The sequence below is a fragment of the Macrotis lagotis genome, chromosome 1, assembly GCF_037893015.1.
Source record: "Macrotis lagotis isolate mMagLag1 chromosome 1, bilby.v1.9.chrom.fasta, whole genome shotgun sequence".
NCBI classification, from domain to species: domain Eukaryota; kingdom Metazoa; phylum Chordata; class Mammalia; order Peramelemorphia; family Peramelidae; genus Macrotis; species Macrotis lagotis.
Window position 1 is genome coordinate 754,657,581 of NC_133658.1, and position 17,442 is coordinate 754,675,022.

At 36.3% G+C, this 17,442-nt stretch overlaps 1 protein-coding gene and 1 long non-coding RNA gene across 2 annotated transcripts in view; one reads left to right on the forward strand and one right to left on the reverse strand.

Annotated features, from left to right (window-relative positions):
* LOC141487807 (uncharacterized) overlaps nucleotides 1–17,442 on the reverse strand; it is a 99,835-nt gene that overhangs the window by 66,706 nt on the left and 15,687 nt on the right. The window lies entirely within an intron of this gene.
* Nucleotides 8,854–9,634, forward strand: LOC141487802 (small ribosomal subunit protein eS27-like). The gene has a single exon (XM_074187347.1). The coding sequence runs from the start codon at nucleotides 9,118–9,120 to the stop codon at nucleotides 9,370–9,372; it is 255 nt and encodes an 84-aa protein (XP_074043448.1). The 5' UTR covers nucleotides 8,854–9,117; the 3' UTR covers nucleotides 9,373–9,634.

Consider the following 17,442-nt stretch of genomic DNA (forward strand, 5'->3'; position numbering starts at 1 on the left):
CAAAATTTTGCTAATGAGGATATTGAGGTAAATTAAGGTCACTTGACTTGCCCAGAATCAGATTTGAACCTAAGTCTTCCTGTTATACACTATCTGTCTCTATCAACATATGGAGCAATCATAAATTAATGAGAAATCTAGCTTGGAAAAGAGAAGACTGGTGAGGTGGGGAAGTAATAAATAGTAGCTAGCATTTTAGCATTTTAAGATAAGTTCAGAGAAAGGAAATGTGTAGAAAGACATGCTAGCTGTCTTTGAAGAGTTGAAGGGCTGCTAAATGAAAAAGGAAAGCTTTGTTCTGTTTGGTTCTAAAAGACAGAACTAGGAGCAATAGATAGAAGTTGAAAACACTTAAGCTTGATCTGAAACAAAATTCCCTTGTTATTGAAGGTTTCTAAAAGTGAATAACACTGGCCTTGGAGTCAGGGGTGACTGGGTTCAAATCCAACCTCAGACATTTACTGGCTGTGTGACCCTGGAAAAGTCATTTAACCCCAATTGCCTCCAAAAAAATAAATTAATTAAATAGAATTAGCTGTCTCAGAAGGTTTTCGCCTTCTCTGAAGGTCTTCAGGAACAGGATTAAAAAAACCACTTGTTGAGGAAAAGATTCCTTTTCACTGGGGTTTGGCCTCTTCAGATCTTTCCCTATTCCAATAAAACTGTGATGCTGTGTGAGAATATAGCAGAGTGTACTCAAAAGGTACTCAGAAAACTTACTTTTATACATTTTTGTTTCAGAGGGTTAAATGTTAAATAATACTACCAAAATAGAAAAATGGGAAAGCTGAGTAAAGATTAATAATGCAATTCCATCCAAACTAACCTTTAGATTGTAAGTTACTTGAAGGCAAGGACTGTCTTTTGACTCCTTTTATTTAGTGAATCACGAGAACCTGAATTCAAATCCAGCCCCAGACATTTACTAGCTATAGGCATTAATTAATTCATAATTGACTGTAATCATACCATTCACAATTGGGTTTCCTTGCTTGCAGTATTAGATTTGAAATCAAAGTACTACCATGTGATCTTTGGCAAATCATATCACTTCATCCTTCTTGGCCTCCATTTCCTCATATGTAAAATCCTATGAATTCTTTTTTTCACTTCAGATATCTGGCTTTGAAAACTAAACTAGAGAGTATAAAGTTTTCCATAACCTGCCCACTATGGCTTGATTTTGTATTTTCAAATTCAGTAGATTTTATTTTGAAATGTAGAATTCATGCTTGACTCATGAGCCATACAAAAGCAAACAGTAGCAAATGTGGCCATATTGACTGGCCACAATTTGCATGCCCCTGATCTAGGCCAGTGATGTCAAATTCAGATATGGTTTGCTTCTAAACCAAACATAGGATCTCTGTCACCGCAATTTGACTTAGAAAACCACTTATCAACATTGTCTATGTTCTAATGTATTTTTATTTATTTGATTAAATATTTTCCAATTATATTTAGTTTAATTTAATTAAACATTTTACCTCCACCTATTGGCTAGGCTATGAGAAGATAGGAGGCTGAACTGGAACTCATTAGATGAGTGTTTATGAATTGCCTTCTTTTTTCCAGTTGATCAATTGTATTTTTTGATGAATTACATTGGTTTTCCAATTGGTCATTTTTACTTTTAAAGGAGTTGATTTCTTCAGTCAAATTCTCATAATTCTCCTGCATGGCTCTCATTTCTTCTTTTCCCATTTTTTTCTCCCTGTCTTCTTTGGTTTTTAAAATACTTTTTGAACTCTTCTATGAAGTTTTGGATTTGAGACCAATTCATAAACTCCTTTGAGACTTCCCATATAAGCAATTTGTCATGGCTTTCTTCTTCTGAGACGGCATTTTTATTATCCCTATCTAAATAGTAGATTTCTATGATTAGCACTCTTTTGGGGAGCTCATTTTGATAGTTGAGTTCTGCTCCTGGGATATGGGGACCCATGGACCCAAGCTGTTTGTGCTGAGGTCGGGATTTGGTCCCTGACTTTTCTCTTGCCAAGGTGTTGCTATGCAACCCAAGCATTGCCTATGCAGAGGTTTGTTTCCTCCTTTCTGCTAAGTCTTTGCCTATGAGAGTGGTTTGTTCCCAACGCCATCCTGTCTGTTGCCCTAGAGTTCCAGGGCTTGAACTTTGACTGTTTGTCTACTATCAAGATGACTTGCTGAGTCAGCTATACTTCCCCTTTATTCCCAAAGAGACAGACCTTTACTGAACATTCTCCACAATATCTTGAGTTGAGAACTTGTTTCTCCCTTTTTTTTTTGATGGGATCCATAGCTTTAAGGTCTGTGTAGCGTCTTGCTAGCTTCCCTGCCCTCTTGGCTCCAACCCAGAAGTTCAATAGGTAAGTATTTCACATGTTTAGCAAATGAATCTCCAGGGTTCTTTTCCTCCTTAGAACTTTCCTAAGGAATCACTGGCTACATTCTTTCATTCCCAAGCTTAGCCCTTTGTTTACCCTGTTCAACCCTACTCTGTCTCCAATCCTCAAATCCATCTTCCTTTTTCCCATTGCTAGCATAGTTTGCACCATTTCAACTCTGTATTAATTCCTTTCCCCTTCTGCCTTCTCCATTTCTGGATGCATTGTTCTGAACAGAGCAGGATAAAACCAAGCAACCTAGTATGCACTGGGTCCATTACAAATGTTATCTAATCTAAAATGGGATGCTCATTTCAGCGAGGTATTTCATTCTTTCTTAATAGACTCTGTCCTGCTCCCCCCCTTTCTTCTCATATCTCCCACAGTACCACTTTCCTCAAACCTCTCAGTTAACTAGACCTTGTTTCCTATTTTAGTGAGAAAAATCAAGACCACTTGCCCTTTCTTTCTCTACTTATTTCAGAACCCTTAACATCATCCTTCACTATACCTTTCTTTATTCCATTCTCTAAATGGAGAGGTAGTCCTGCTCACTAAGGTCAAACTCTCTATATATATCCTTGATTTTCTTCTCTCCATCTTCAGGATATTTCCCCAAACACATCTGTCTGTCTGTCTCTGTCTCTTTCTCACCTTTAATCTCTGAGCATCTACTGTTTTTTTCTTCTGCTTCATATAAAACCTATGCCTTCCCCTCTTAGAATTTTTTTTAATCCTTCACTAGATCTAACCATCCTCACAAGTTTTTGTCCTATATCTTTCTTATAGTTAAGTAATACAGTGTGGAAAATGTGCTAAGTCTAGAGTCAGGAAGCTCTGAGTTCAAATTATCCTCAGGTAACTGCTTATTATATGACCCTTGATTCTGTCCATTATATTCTGTATATGTAAGGGACTGTTGTGTGTGGGAGTACTGTAAACTTTTACCCCTGGTGTCCTCAAGCACCTTGTTTTACTGGTTGATTGTAGAGTACCATGGGAGTGGGAGTGGACCAGGGACTGGGGAGGATATTTAAGCACTTGTATTTGGTTTAATAAATGGAGATCTTGGAGAACTTGGAGGACTAGGAGAACTTTAAGGAAAACTTGTCATCCTTGCCTACCTTGTCTCCCACCCTTTCAACGTTCCTCTGGGTAAGAATAAGCTAGCTAGTAGGAACCTAACACTTCCTGAGCAACTAGTCTAACAGGAACTTAACATGTCTGTTTCATCTTTTTTTCTTTTTTTACAAGGCAATGGGGTTAAGTGGCTTGCCCAAAGCCACACAGCTAGGTAATTATTAAGTGTCTGAGGCTGGATTTGAACTCAGGTCCTCCTGACTCCAGGGCCAGTATTCTACCCACTGTTCCACCTAGCTGCCCCCATCTCAGTTTTAAAACTGAAAATAGGGCTATCATCTATTTCCTAGAATTGTAAAGGTCAAATGCTTAGCACATTGCCTGGCCCATAAGAGGTCCTTACTAAATACTCATTTCTTCCTTCTTCCCTTTCTCAAATACTATTTACAATCACCTTTATTTTCTCTCCACTAACTTCTTGATCATCATCAAACCCTTTAACAATAAAAGTATTCAAGGCACCATCATCCATCTTATTCACTTTCTTCTGGTCTCTCCTTTTCATAAGCCCTATGCCTCATTCTTTCTCACACTACATATGCAGAGAATCTTTTCTGTTTCTGCCTCCACATCATCCTTAGTATGAAATCCTATCTCTGTCTACTCACATAGCCACCACTTTAGTTCATACATTCATTATCTCTTACCTAGACTATTGTAATGGCTTCCTAATTTATCTTCCTGCCTCAAGTCTCTCCCCATTCTAATTCATCTCTCTTCCAAACCCTCTGTAATCTTGATTCTAACCTCATCATTCAACAGCAACCAGAGTTGCCAATGATCTAATTCCCAAGTCTAATAGTCTTTTCTTAATTCTCTTCCTCTTCACTCTCTGCAACATGTGACAAAGTTGACCACAATCTCCTCCCAAGGTTTTCACTTATCTCTTTTGTGTTCTCTCCTCCCTATTTGACCACATTTTTAATCTCCTTTCCTGGAGCATTATCCTTCTCATATTCTCCATCTGTAGATGTACACTAAGGCTCTATCCTGGGCTTCTTTTTCCCTATATATTCTCCCATAACATTTCCATCATCCCAGGGCAGGCCTAATTTCATCATCTCACATACATACTATTTTAATAGCCTTCTGGGAAGATGTCCCTTGTTAGGGACCATTGCATATAGGAGCATTATAAACTATCACCACCTGGTATCCTTGAGCACCAGAGTTTTATCTCTCTAAGAGGAGTGGGAGTGGGAGTGCTGACCTGGGGAAGATCAAGGGAGTCCAGAAAGGGACTTAACAGTCCCTAACCCAACTTTCTCCACACTCCAGTCCCTCCTCCTTTGGCAGCTCCCAAAATCATCTTCCTAAAGTCTATCTGATAAATTCCAATGACTACACTCACCTCTAGGACTAAACAAAAAAATTCTCTTTGGTATTCTAAGACCTTCATAACCTGTTCCCCCATTTTGTCAGTCTTCTTTCACCTTACACATGTAGTGACACTGACTTCCTTGCTATTTCTTGAACATAATATTCAATTGCCCCACTCAAAATTCTCACTGGCTCACTAACCTTAAGCTTGTAATACTCCACCTCTCATCTCTGCCTTCTAGCTTTCCTATTTCCTTTAAGTCCCAGCTAAAATCCTACCTTCTATCAAAAGTCTTTCCTAATATCCATTTTAATTTTAGTTCTTTTTCTCTGTTAATTATATCCATTTATCCTATATAAATCTTGTTTGCACATAATTGTTTGCTGTTGTAATGCCTCCCTTATTAGGTTGTGAGCTTCTTCAGTGCTGGATCTATCATTTGCCTTTTTTGTATCCCCCAGAGCTTAATGACCAGTGCATGTTGTTTTTGTTCAGGCATTTCAATTGTGTCCAACTCTTTGTGACACTATTTGGAGATTTCTTGACAATGATACTAGAGTGGTTTGACATTTCCTTCTCCAACTTATTTTACAGATGAGTAAAATGAGGGAAACAGGGTCAAGTGACTTTCCCAGAGTCACATAGTTAATAAGTATCCAAGGCTGTATTTGAACTCAGGAAAATGAGTCTTTCTGATTCCAGTTCTGACTCTCTATCCACAATGCCATCTATCTCTGACTGGTACGTAGTGGACACTAATAAATTTGTGGTGACTGATTCACTCACTTATCAGCCTCTCTCATGGCCAGGCCTATGGCCAGCCCCATCTATCATTCTTTCCTGCTAAGTTAGTATTCTGATGATCCATCTCTCTTAACCTCTACCCAACCCCTTTCTTCCCTCTCTGTTTTTCCTCTCTCCTCTATTATTTTTGGCCTTTGTTTATGGTTTTGATCTACTAGGTCATGTGAATTCTGGCTAAATGAATATGACCTAAGAGAGAAACTGGCTTGTAACAATTCTATCTTCTTTTCAGTTTTCTATGTGTGTGTATCTTTGCAATTTCTCCTAAAAATTATATTTGCCATTTGTAAGAGTGACATTTTAGAGCAACATGTTTTAGGCATGAGTTGGGCATTTAAGTATATTTTAAACCAAATCTCTATTCTCATGATCTTATTGGTCCTCTTTAAATACCTTTGCCTCTTAAGTTGTGTGTGTGTGTGTGTGTGTGTGTGTGTGTGTGTGTGTGTGTGTGTGATTGATATATTGCCCACCAAAATGCTCTATTAGACTCAGGAAAAAAAATTTCAGGAACTAGTTGAGAAAAATTCAAATGAACCTAAATCTCTTTCCCAAGTGGTGTTCATAGCAAAGTGTCACTGAGTCATCATATTCATTAAACTCACAAACATAGCCAATTAGCAGATTTTAGTTTAAAAGAAAAAAGCTACCACTTTTCCCCCAATGTCAGTTCAGGTTACACATTCAATGGAAATTCCAAGGAGGTTTTTGGCTAGGTCAGAGTTAGAAGTGATACACAGTGTTTTTCCCAGAGTAATTCTGCGATAGTTCAATACTGGGAAGGTTAGTTGAAAGGAAGTATCCTGGGCTAATAGGAAAGTATTGGACTTGGAGTCAAAGGAGACCAGCATTCACATACTGCCTCAGCTTCTTCTTACAACTGGGTAGGGATGCTGAAGGGGGAGTGCAAGCTCTCTTGATTTCAGTTGCTTCCCTTATAAAATAAGAAAATTGGATCATGCCTATGTAAAGTCTCCTTTATTTGTAAATCCTATGATCTCATTAGGTAGATATCTTTCGTATTTTCAGTGAAGTTCTGGATAAATTTCCCTGGACAACTAAATTTTGACATAATTTTCCATAAGCCCTCATGACTGACAGTATCAAAGGCCTTGGTCAGATCTACAAATGTTGTGTACAAAGTTCTATTCTCCCCTTGACATTTCTCCTGTAGTTTTTGGGTAGCAAACACTGTATCCCCTCAGTCTTTCTGAAGCCATACTGGCACTTAGGGAGGTACTATCTACCAGGTGAAGGATCAGCCTTGTAAGGAGGACTCTAACAAGAATCTTGCCAGCAATGACAAAGAAAAAGATCCTCTCTGCCCCATGATTTATCACAGTCATCATCTATTTCCTTTACCTTTATAAAGATTAACAATGGAAGCATCCTTAATAACCTACTCTTGCATATAAGTCAAAAAATTTCAGGGCATATCAAAAATGAGAAGGTGATTCAATGAGGAGGAAATTAAAGAGATAATTTGAAGCTAGTTTATTGAACTGTTATACCAATAAATTGTATAACCTGTAAGAATTGGATGAATATTTACAAAAATACAAATTGCTCAGATTAACAGAAGAGGAAATAAATTACTTAATCCCATTTCAGAAAAAGAAATTGAAGAAACCATCAATAAACTCCCTAAGAAAAAGTCAGATGGATTTTCAAGAGAATTCTATCAAACATTTAAGTAACAATTAATTCCCATTCCACATAAACTGTTTTTAAAAAATAGGAGAAGAGGGAGTTCTGTCAAACTCCTTTTATGACATCAACATGGTGCTGATACCTAAACCAGGAAGAAACAAAACAGACAAAGAAAATTATAGACCAATATCCCTAATGAATATTGGTGCAAAAATCCTAAATAAAAATTTAGCAATGACACTACAGCAAGTTATTACTAGGATTACATACCATGATCAGGTAGGATTTATACAGGGTAGGCAGGGATGGTTCAATATTAGGAAAATACTCAACATAATTGAACATATCAATAGCAAAACCCACAGAAATCATATAACTATTTCAATAGATGCTGAAAAAGGCTTTGATAAAATACAACATCCATTTCTATTAAAAACACTAAAAAGTTTAGAATAAATGGAGTTTTCCTTAAAATAAATAATATCTATCTAAAATCATCAACAAATATTATATGTAATGGGAATAAAATTGGAGCATTTCCAATAAAATTAGGGGTGAAACAAAGATATCCATTAGCACCATTACTATTCAATATAGTATTAGAAATGCTAACAGTAGCAATAAGAAAAGAAAAAGAAATTGAAGGAATCAGAATTGGCAATGAGGAAGCAAAATTTTCACCCTTTGCAGATGATATGATGATGTACTTAGAGAACCCAAGAAAAATCATCTAAAAAACTCCTTGAAACAATTAGCAAATTCCACAGAGTGGCAGGATATAAAATAAACTCACATAAATCATCAGCATTTCTATATAAGAACAACAAAGTCCAAGAGAAAGAGCTAGAAAGAGAAATTACATTTAAAGTAAATATAGACAACGTTAAATACTTGGGAATCTGCCTCCCAAGACAAACCCAGAAAGTGAATGAACACAATTTTAAATTACTTCTCACCCAAATAAAGTAAGATCTAAATAATTAGAAAAATGTCAATTGCTCATGGTTAGGTCGAGCTACTATAATAAAAATGACAATTGTATCCAAATTAAATTACTTATTCAGTGCCATACCAATCAAACTACCAAATAATTACTTTACCAACCTAGGAAAAATAGTAACAAAACTCATCTGGAGCAACAAAAGGTCAAGAATAGCAAAGGAACTGATGGAAAAAAATGTAAAGGAAGGTGGCCTAGCTCTACTGGATCAAAAACTATACTATAAAATGGCAATCATCAAAACTACCTAGTACTGATTAAAAAATAGAGTAATGGGATCAGTAAATTAGGATGGGGTTCATGGGAGTTGTTTTTCTTTAACTAAACTGTCAAGAATTCAAATTTTACTACCAAGGGCATAATTCCCCTGGACTGGTCACATTATTCAAATGTCAAAATGTATGTTTGCCTTAAAGACTATTTTTTTATAGAGAACTCATACATAGCAAGTACTCACTTGGTGGTCACAAGAAATGATACAAGGACATCTTCAAGGTTTCTCTTAAGATCCTTGGAATTAATTAAATGACATGGAAGACACTGGCCCAAAACCAGCCATCATGTAACCCTCTTCAGAGAAGTTATTATGTGCTCTATGAGCAAAGCAGAATCAAAGTGGACCCCCCCAAAAAACCCACACAAATTGTGCAAATTCAGAGTATCTACCCCAATATTCACATGGTCTATTTATGTCTGACCTATGGTAAAGCATTCTGAGCTTATATTAGTCTAATCAGGTACAGTTGGACATTCTGTAACTTTACCAAAGTGATGTCATTTTGGTCCTCTTCAAGAATGAAGCCTTTTTCCAGTGGTAAAGATCTCCCCGTGCCAACATGCCTCTTGCCAAAGATCTCCTGCACCCCTCTCCCGAGGAGGAGAAGTGGAAGCACAAGAAGAAATGCCTGGTGCAGAGCCCCAATTCCTATTTCATGGACATAAAGTGCCCCGGGTGCCATAAAATCACCATGGTCTTCAGCCACACACAGACAGTGGTTCTCTGTGTCGGATGCTCCACTGTGCTATGTCAGCCCACTCGAGGAAAGGCAAGACTTACAGAAGGATGCTCCTTCAGACAGAAGCAGCACTAATAACTGAATCAAGATGAATGAGGAACTGTAAAAAATAAAAGAAATTTGATAAAAAAAAAAATGAAGGACAACCATATGAAATCCTAGACAAGAGGAGGGTAGGATTTTCTTTTTTCTCATTAGGGTTATTTTCTAATGTACTTTATCTAAGGGAATAAAGGCAGCACCTTTTTTATCAGGGTGAAGTGAGGGATGCTTTAAATCTTCTTTATCATAATTATCATTATCCTAATCAAGCATGTGTTCTGCACATATCAATCAATCTCCAAGCACTTATTAAATACCTACCATGTGCCAGGCATTTACAAGATGCTAGAGATAAAAATATAATAAAATGAACAATCCTAAATCAGGAAAAAAGTGTCTATCCTCGAATACTGGAATAGTATGTGCTGAGAGAAATGATTATTAATAATCAATATTTTTGGGAGATGCAGAGCTTCCCCCTTCTTCCAAATTCCTGATTTTAAAAAGTCTCTTGAAGGACATTACTGATGAGATTGAATTAACTCTCATCATCTTGATCAAACCCCACTCAATCATACAAAGAATTTAATCTAAGATGGAGAAGTCCATTGTGTTCTTCTCAAGTTTGGGTGGAGACAGATCCTTTTATTTACCTAGCCCATGGATGATGAGAGTGATCTGATAGAAATAGTTTCTCTGTCCAAGGGTGACATGCCATTCTCAGCCCTTCATTTTAATTTAGTTCACCTTCCTTGTGCTGTCCAATCAAAGTCTATTTCAGCTCCTTCATGGAACACCCACTCTTTGAATTGTAATCCTGCTATCATGATTATCTTTGGTTTAAGAGAGATGGACAAAAGACCATCTAAAATGATTATGTCCCTTGGACCTTTTTAAAATCATTACAATGCTAAAAGGATAGTACAGTTACAAAACAGCACAGTGCCTGGCAAAGAATAGGAGCTATATAAATTTAACTATCTTTATTATTGATATTATTACCACTGAAAGCAGCATAGATAAGGAACTAATTGGACCAGTATTGGAATTCAGATTCTCTGACTCCAAACCCAGCTCTCTTTCCAAAGCACCATGCTAATTGAAAAAACATAATGAATACAGACTCTAAGGACATAATAATGTTGATGATGAAACCTAACATTTATATAGTACTTACTCACTTATCTCATTTGATCCTCAAAACAACACTGGAAAATAGGTGCTATTATTATTCCCATTATTCCCATTTTACAGATGAGGAAAGTGCATGAAACAGAAGCTGAGTGACTTGCCCAGGGTCATACAACCAGTCAATATCTAAGGCTGGATTTTTAAAAAATCTCCATGATTCCAGGCTCAAGACTCTTATCCACTCTATTACCTAGCTGACTAGATGTAGGAGAAGAGAATACAAGGATAACTTCAAGGTTTTGTAATCTCAGAATTTTGTATAACTGGGATGCTGACATGCATTCCCCAAGTCCAAAAGAAGTGCTATTTTGAGAGAAAAGGTGATGAGTTTAATGTTAGAAATGTTAAATTTGAAGTCATGGGAAGATTTACACAGAGATAACTGCATTACAGCTGAAGATATGAACCTCAGGGCTGGAAATGTAAATATGACAGCCATCAAGATAGAACTAATCATTGAAACTCTTAGGATGGATGAGCTCTTTAATCGGGATTATCCTGAGAAAAGAACACATGAGTGAACCTGGGATATACACCCACATTTAGGGCAGGAGGAAAGTGGAGACAAGGAACTTCCATAACCCAGAAATGTAGCAAGGCCAAGAAAAAGGAAGAGTTTGATTCTTTGTTTTAAGTTATTAATGGCAACCTGATTATGTTTCTAGGCAGAAGTTGAGAAATTAGTGGCTAAGAGGAATTTGAGGAAAAGTCCTGCAAAATAGTCAGCAGTGCTCATCTCTCCTAACATTTATTCACCATGTATCCCCAGACAAATATTTTAACCTCTCTCTGAATTTCATTTTATCTCTAAACTAGCAATGAAGAATCTTGTTCAACCTACCTAGAGGGTGGTTTAAGGACTACACTTTTTAAAATGCTATATGAATATTAATTATCATTACTGTTATCTAATCTCCAGCCTCAGAGTTGATCAACAACACCACTGGCCTTCAAAAGATGAAGGAAGAGAGTACTATATGTACAATTATTTAGTGAGAATAACTCTACTACCTCTTATCTTTCCTCTGGCTGGATAATCATCCATGAGTTATCCATGAGATCACAAAAGGAAATCATACCACCACAATACTATGCCAAGGTCCTTCTTGTTCAGAGTTCTACTTTCTATCCTGATTTCATTAGGAAATTACCATGTTTGTGGGAGGATGAATGGCCTAGAGCTCTCATTTCTACTTTGCCTATTGGAAACCTAAGATCAAGGTCTTTATGCATGAATTGAATTTGATTATCACTGAGGTCCCTCTAAATTGTCAATAATATGATTCTGTGGAAAAAGCTTTCCTAGACTAATTTTGCAAAGGTTGTTGAAATGAGGATGGAATATGGTCTGATCAAAGAAATGTGAAATTATATTATAGGAGAACTCACAAGTCTTCTGTTCTTACTGTTGTCTAAACAAAATCCTTTCTGCTGCACCTCTAATGTTTGGTTATTTAACTGCTACTTTAAAACCAAGAGGAAGGGGGAGTTCACTAACTCCTAGACTCTCCCATTTTACTTTTTTTTTTTGCAAGGGTTAAGTGGCTTGCCCAAGGCCACACAGCTAGGTAATTATTAAGTGTCTGAGGCCAAATTTGAACTCAGGTACTCCTGACTCCAAGGCCAATGCTCTATCCACTGCACCACCTAGCTGCCCCCCATTGTACAGCTTTCACTGTCTATTTTTTTCTTACATGAAATTGAAATCTGTCCATGGCTTCTACCATTGTTCTCTATGCCCAACACTTAAATGAATTCATCCCTCCTTGCATAACAACCCAGGGTGGCAGATGTTTTTATTATAACAATAATATGGTATACCCCAAGGTGGTATATGAGACAGAACTATATCAGTTAAAAGAATACTAGATTAAAAGTAAGGAGACTTGGATTACCTTGCTGTTTCTGCCACTATCTAGCTGTGACCTGAAATTCCTCATTTAACCTCACTTTCATAAGTATAAAGAAAATACTGTAATCAACACTAGGTGGGGTTAGATCATAACCTGAAAAGCCAACAGGTGTCAAGGGGAGGAGCCTGTTTGTCTCATCTCCCTATTCCAATACAGATGCCTGACTTTCCTTTGTGAAACAGATGAGACCTGTCCCAAGAGAAACTTCAGAATTCCCTGAAGGTTCAGCTTGTAGTTTGTCTCCAGATCCTATCCTTAGGTTCATTTTTTCAAAGCTGCTGTAGAATTCTGGTCCCTTTGGGATTGACTGAGAAGGAAAGAAAGTTATTTACTTATCTGGTTTATTAAAAATGTTCCCATTACCTGAATGCCTCTGGGCAATGAAACAAAAAATGTTTGTGTATATATGCATATGTGAATGTATGTAGGTAGGAAGATGATAGATCAGACAGTCAGAGACCCACAGACTGACAGACAGACAGAGACAGACAGAGAGATAGATAGAAGAGAGTTCAATTAGAGAAAAAGGTAAAATTCAGGAGTAAACCACTGAACTCTTCCTTATGCAATAGATGATATCAAAAACAGAGAATTTTCTTTCTATTTCATGACAGTTTTAATCTTTTCTAAGTCAAGAGGAAAGAGAGTCCTGGAGCTGTGTATCTCTACCTTGGCAAATCCCTTGCCTCTGTTCTTTAGGATTCCAATCTGAGACTTGAACAGTCACCCTCTTATTGTGAAGGTGCTTTGGAATTGAGCAATTCTCTTAACTAGAGCAGGAAACATTAAAGACTTCAAAGTTTGAAAAATGTCATAGATACCTCTGTTAAAAGAAATCATACATACCAATAACAGTATCCTATAAATCCAGGGTACCTGAAGCTGGATATCATGACATGGCCTGACTAAAGATCTTGTGGAGCCTAATTTGTATATCATCTATAGGATACATTAGTCAAGGAATTTTCATTATTGTTTCTAATTTAATCTCAGTTTCTTTGTCTGAAAAAGGAAGGAATTGGATTAGATCTACTCTAAGTCCCCTTCCAGCTCTAAATCTATGATTATACCACTGGCCAGGAGGAATGAGGTCATCTCATTTCACAACAGGGGAGAGGACTGATGGACAGTGTCAAACAACAAACTTGAAGGAAACAGGTTCCGTGAATCTGGAAACTATGTCATATGTATTCTTCATATAGGTATTAAATGACTGTTCGGTTTATTTGCAATTGATTATCCAAGATTCTTAAGAAACAAGTAATTGAAAAAGAAATTCCCTAGTTTCTTATCTATGTCTTTGACTGCAGAAAAATACCTCCTAGGAAGTATCTTTGGAGAACCTCAATATTACATTCTTAATTGCCTTTATTTTAATTGTCTATGGGCTTATATAATTTATAACTATAAATATATAAATAGTAGCATCAATTTATCATCCAGAATTTTTCTTGCTCTCTTGCTCCCAAAATAACACTAAAAATCAATGAAATTCATATTAGTTGCTATGACCAGTCTTGGTCTCAGATAATAGATAAGAAACATGCTTTCTTCCTCCAGTAAAGAGGTGGGAGATTATAGGTATAGAGTGTTACAAAGATGCAAAAAGATCAATTCATTCAATCCCAACAGTGTGAGCTCAGGTTGTAAAACTCAGTTTAGTCAAACCAATTAGAAAGGGATTTAGATTGTCTAATAAATACCTGGGTTCCAGCTTTTGTTCTCTATCACAAGTTATGTATAACACTAAACAGTCCTAATTTCACAGAACTTAATGAGATGAAATGTACCTCAAGGATCATGTAGATCTGGACTGGACCTGAAAAAGAATCCATTTTGCAACAGCCTAACAAGATATCATCTAGCCTCTACTTTAAAAATGTCTAATGAAGAAGTCACTACTTCCTGAATCAGAGTTGATGAGACTTTAGGATGGCTCTACTTGTTAGGGAGATGATCCTGCATGAAGTTCCTCTGGCCAGGAAGAATGATGTCATCTCATTTCACAACAGGGGAGAGGACTGATGGACAGTGTCAAACAACAAACTTGAAGGAAACAGGTTCCATGAATTCATAAACTATGTCATATTTACTCTTCATATAGGTATTAAATGACTACTTGGTTTATTTGTAATTGATGATCCAAGATTCTTATATATGTTGTGAGTTCAACTTATTGTTTGTCTAGTAACAAAAAAAAAACATCAAATGTAACCCAAGTTTCAAATGACAGCCTCTTAAATACTTGAAAACAGTTACCACTCCTTGTCCTAGGTAAATTCCATCTCTAAAATTAAACATCCTTAACTCCTTTAAACAAGCCTTTGATGTCCTTAGTAGCAGTGATTTCAACAGCCTGGGCACCTATAACCTCTTGTTCTGAAAATAACACTTCTCGGGGGGCTAGGTGGCATAGTGGATAAAGCACCAGCCCTGGAGTCAGGAGTACCTGGGTTCAAATCCGGTCTCAGACACTTAATAATTACCTAGCTGTGTGGCCTTGGGCAAGCCACTTAACCCCATTTGCCTTGAAAAAAAAAACCTAAAAAGAAAAAAAATGAAAATAACACTTCTCGTAATAAACACTAATATCACTTTGAAGTATCAAAGATACCCTTAGCATTACTGGTCACATCAGATCAATGCCTCCTGTTCAGGTGGTGATCCTCTAAAATAGTCAGATCACTTTTGTATGAATTATTTTCCAAATTACTTCCATGATCCTATATTTAATGAAACTGATTTTTTTGTTTCTTACTGTGTAGGACTAGTCTAGTAAAGGCAACATAGTAAAGTGGAAAGAAATGACTTCATGATGTGGATTTTAAAGAACCCAACTTGACTACTAGAATTGCCTGCGTGACCATGGGCATATCATTTAACCTCTCTAGAGTTTATTTTCGTTATCTGTAAAAATAAGAAGTTAAACCTGAAAATCTCTAAGGTCCCTTCTAGCTCTAAATGCATGAGTCAATTAAGCCTTTCCACTTATTCCTATAAATTATATCTTATTACAGTCACTGTTATAAAATTTTTCAGATGCCAATTTTGTTATCTAATATGTTAATTCTCATATGAGTTTTATGTTCATCTGTAAATTTGTCAAACATTTTATCTATGCTTTTATTCAAATAACTGATAAGAATGGTGAAACAGAGCTAGACCAAGAAATTTTCTTTGAAAATTTTATTGGAAACCTTGTTCCAATTTTTCAGAATCATTAATGACTACACTTAAGATGTGGTCATTCAAATAGTCCTGAGTTATACTCAACTGTACTACCATATATTCTATACTATTCCATTTTTTTATAAGAATTTCATTAGAGACTGTCTCAGATAACTTACTGAAATCTAGCTAAGCTGTACTATTTGTGAAAGCTATGAATTGGTTCAATAATTCTGAAAAAAATTAGATTTATATTACAAAGGTCACTAAACTATACACAAACACAAAAATTCTTCTGCTGACCTCAAAGATTAAAAGATAGAAAGTTCTCATCTATGCCAAAATATTAATAGAAAAATAGTGATCGGGATGGAAGGAAAAAACTGGTAAAAGAATGGATATCCATCAGTTAATGAATGATCAAATTGTCTTATATGAATATAGTGGAATATTATTTTGAAATTTGGAGCAATGTATGTGAAAACTTCAAAGAAAACAAAACATACAAAGAGAGTAATGTATAGGCTATACTAATGTTCATTAAAAAAGCACTAAAGATCAGACTCTTAATTCATTTGCAGTTATTTGCAATGACCAATCTTGATACCAAAGAACAGATGTTGAAACACAGTTCCTTCCTCCCAATAGAGATGTAGGAGACAACATGAGCACAATGTTACATATGCTATGAAACAAGGTCATTTAATCTTTTTTATTTTAGGTAGCTTTTTCTTGATTACCAGGGATGGTCCATGGAAGAGCTATGTGAGGGTACATGATTTGTGTCATAAAAAAAACAAAATGTACCAACAAAACATCTACCTAAAAAGCCAAGCATGCTATGTCTAAATCTTATCTTCTTTTGTCTTATATCCCTGTCAAAAACAGAAAACGTGGCATGACCTATTACTTTAAAAATTATTTATACACATTTGCATTGGAATCATTTCCAAATATACACTCTCTCACAGAATCCTTCCTTTTAAACAACAAAAAAAAAATATTTAGGCAAAACTCAACCAACAAAGTTCCTGCATCTCAGAAGTTTTTCTGAGTTCACCGACAGGGGCTCAGTATTCCCAGCTGCAAGTTCTCTTACACCAGGATCTGTTTCATGAAAGAATGGTGACATGCACTCACTGATAGTCATTGTGTTCTTTTACCATTGCCTCATTTACCCTGTGTTTCAACCTTTGTTCTATCCTTCTAAGCCTATATGCCTTGTTAAGGAAAGGAGAAGCAAAATAAGCATTAGATTATACCTTTTCCTCTCTTTTGACAATCATTATTCTCTCACTTAACCCATCCTAGTTTTAACAGAGTCTATCTGTTGTCCATAGCACTCATTGTTAGCCTATGCTCATTCTGAACTTTCAGCTTTTCCATTCTGTTTTTAGAGAACTGTACACTCTTTAGGTCAGTTATCTGTCCTTTCTTTCATTTTCTACATGTAGCATCTTTCTCACATGAAGAGCCCTAGAAAAACCCTCCTCAGGTATGAAGCTCTCTATGCCAGTCACTACTCAAAACTATCATATAAAAACTCCCCACTGCCACTACCCATGTTGTCTTTACTTTTACCAGTCATACAGAGGAAATAACAAAATAAAATACATATAATTAACATTATAAGAAATGGAGTGAAAAGGAAATGTTTTTCCCCATGCAGGCAGGTCCTTATGTACCAATTCATCCCAAAGTTCCAGACATTTCTACTTCATAGTTCTTCTTTATAGATCAAAATCTCACCTAAAATAATGATTCCTTCAATTTCTGAACAATAAAATTATATATAGCCTGGGGTTCAAGCCTAGATCATTTATTTAAGACC

Coding starts and splice junctions, on each gene's coding strand:
- LOC141487802 (XM_074187347.1), top strand. CDS start 9,118: ATGCCTCTTGCCAAAGATCTCCTGCACCCCTCTCCCGAGGAGGAGAAG.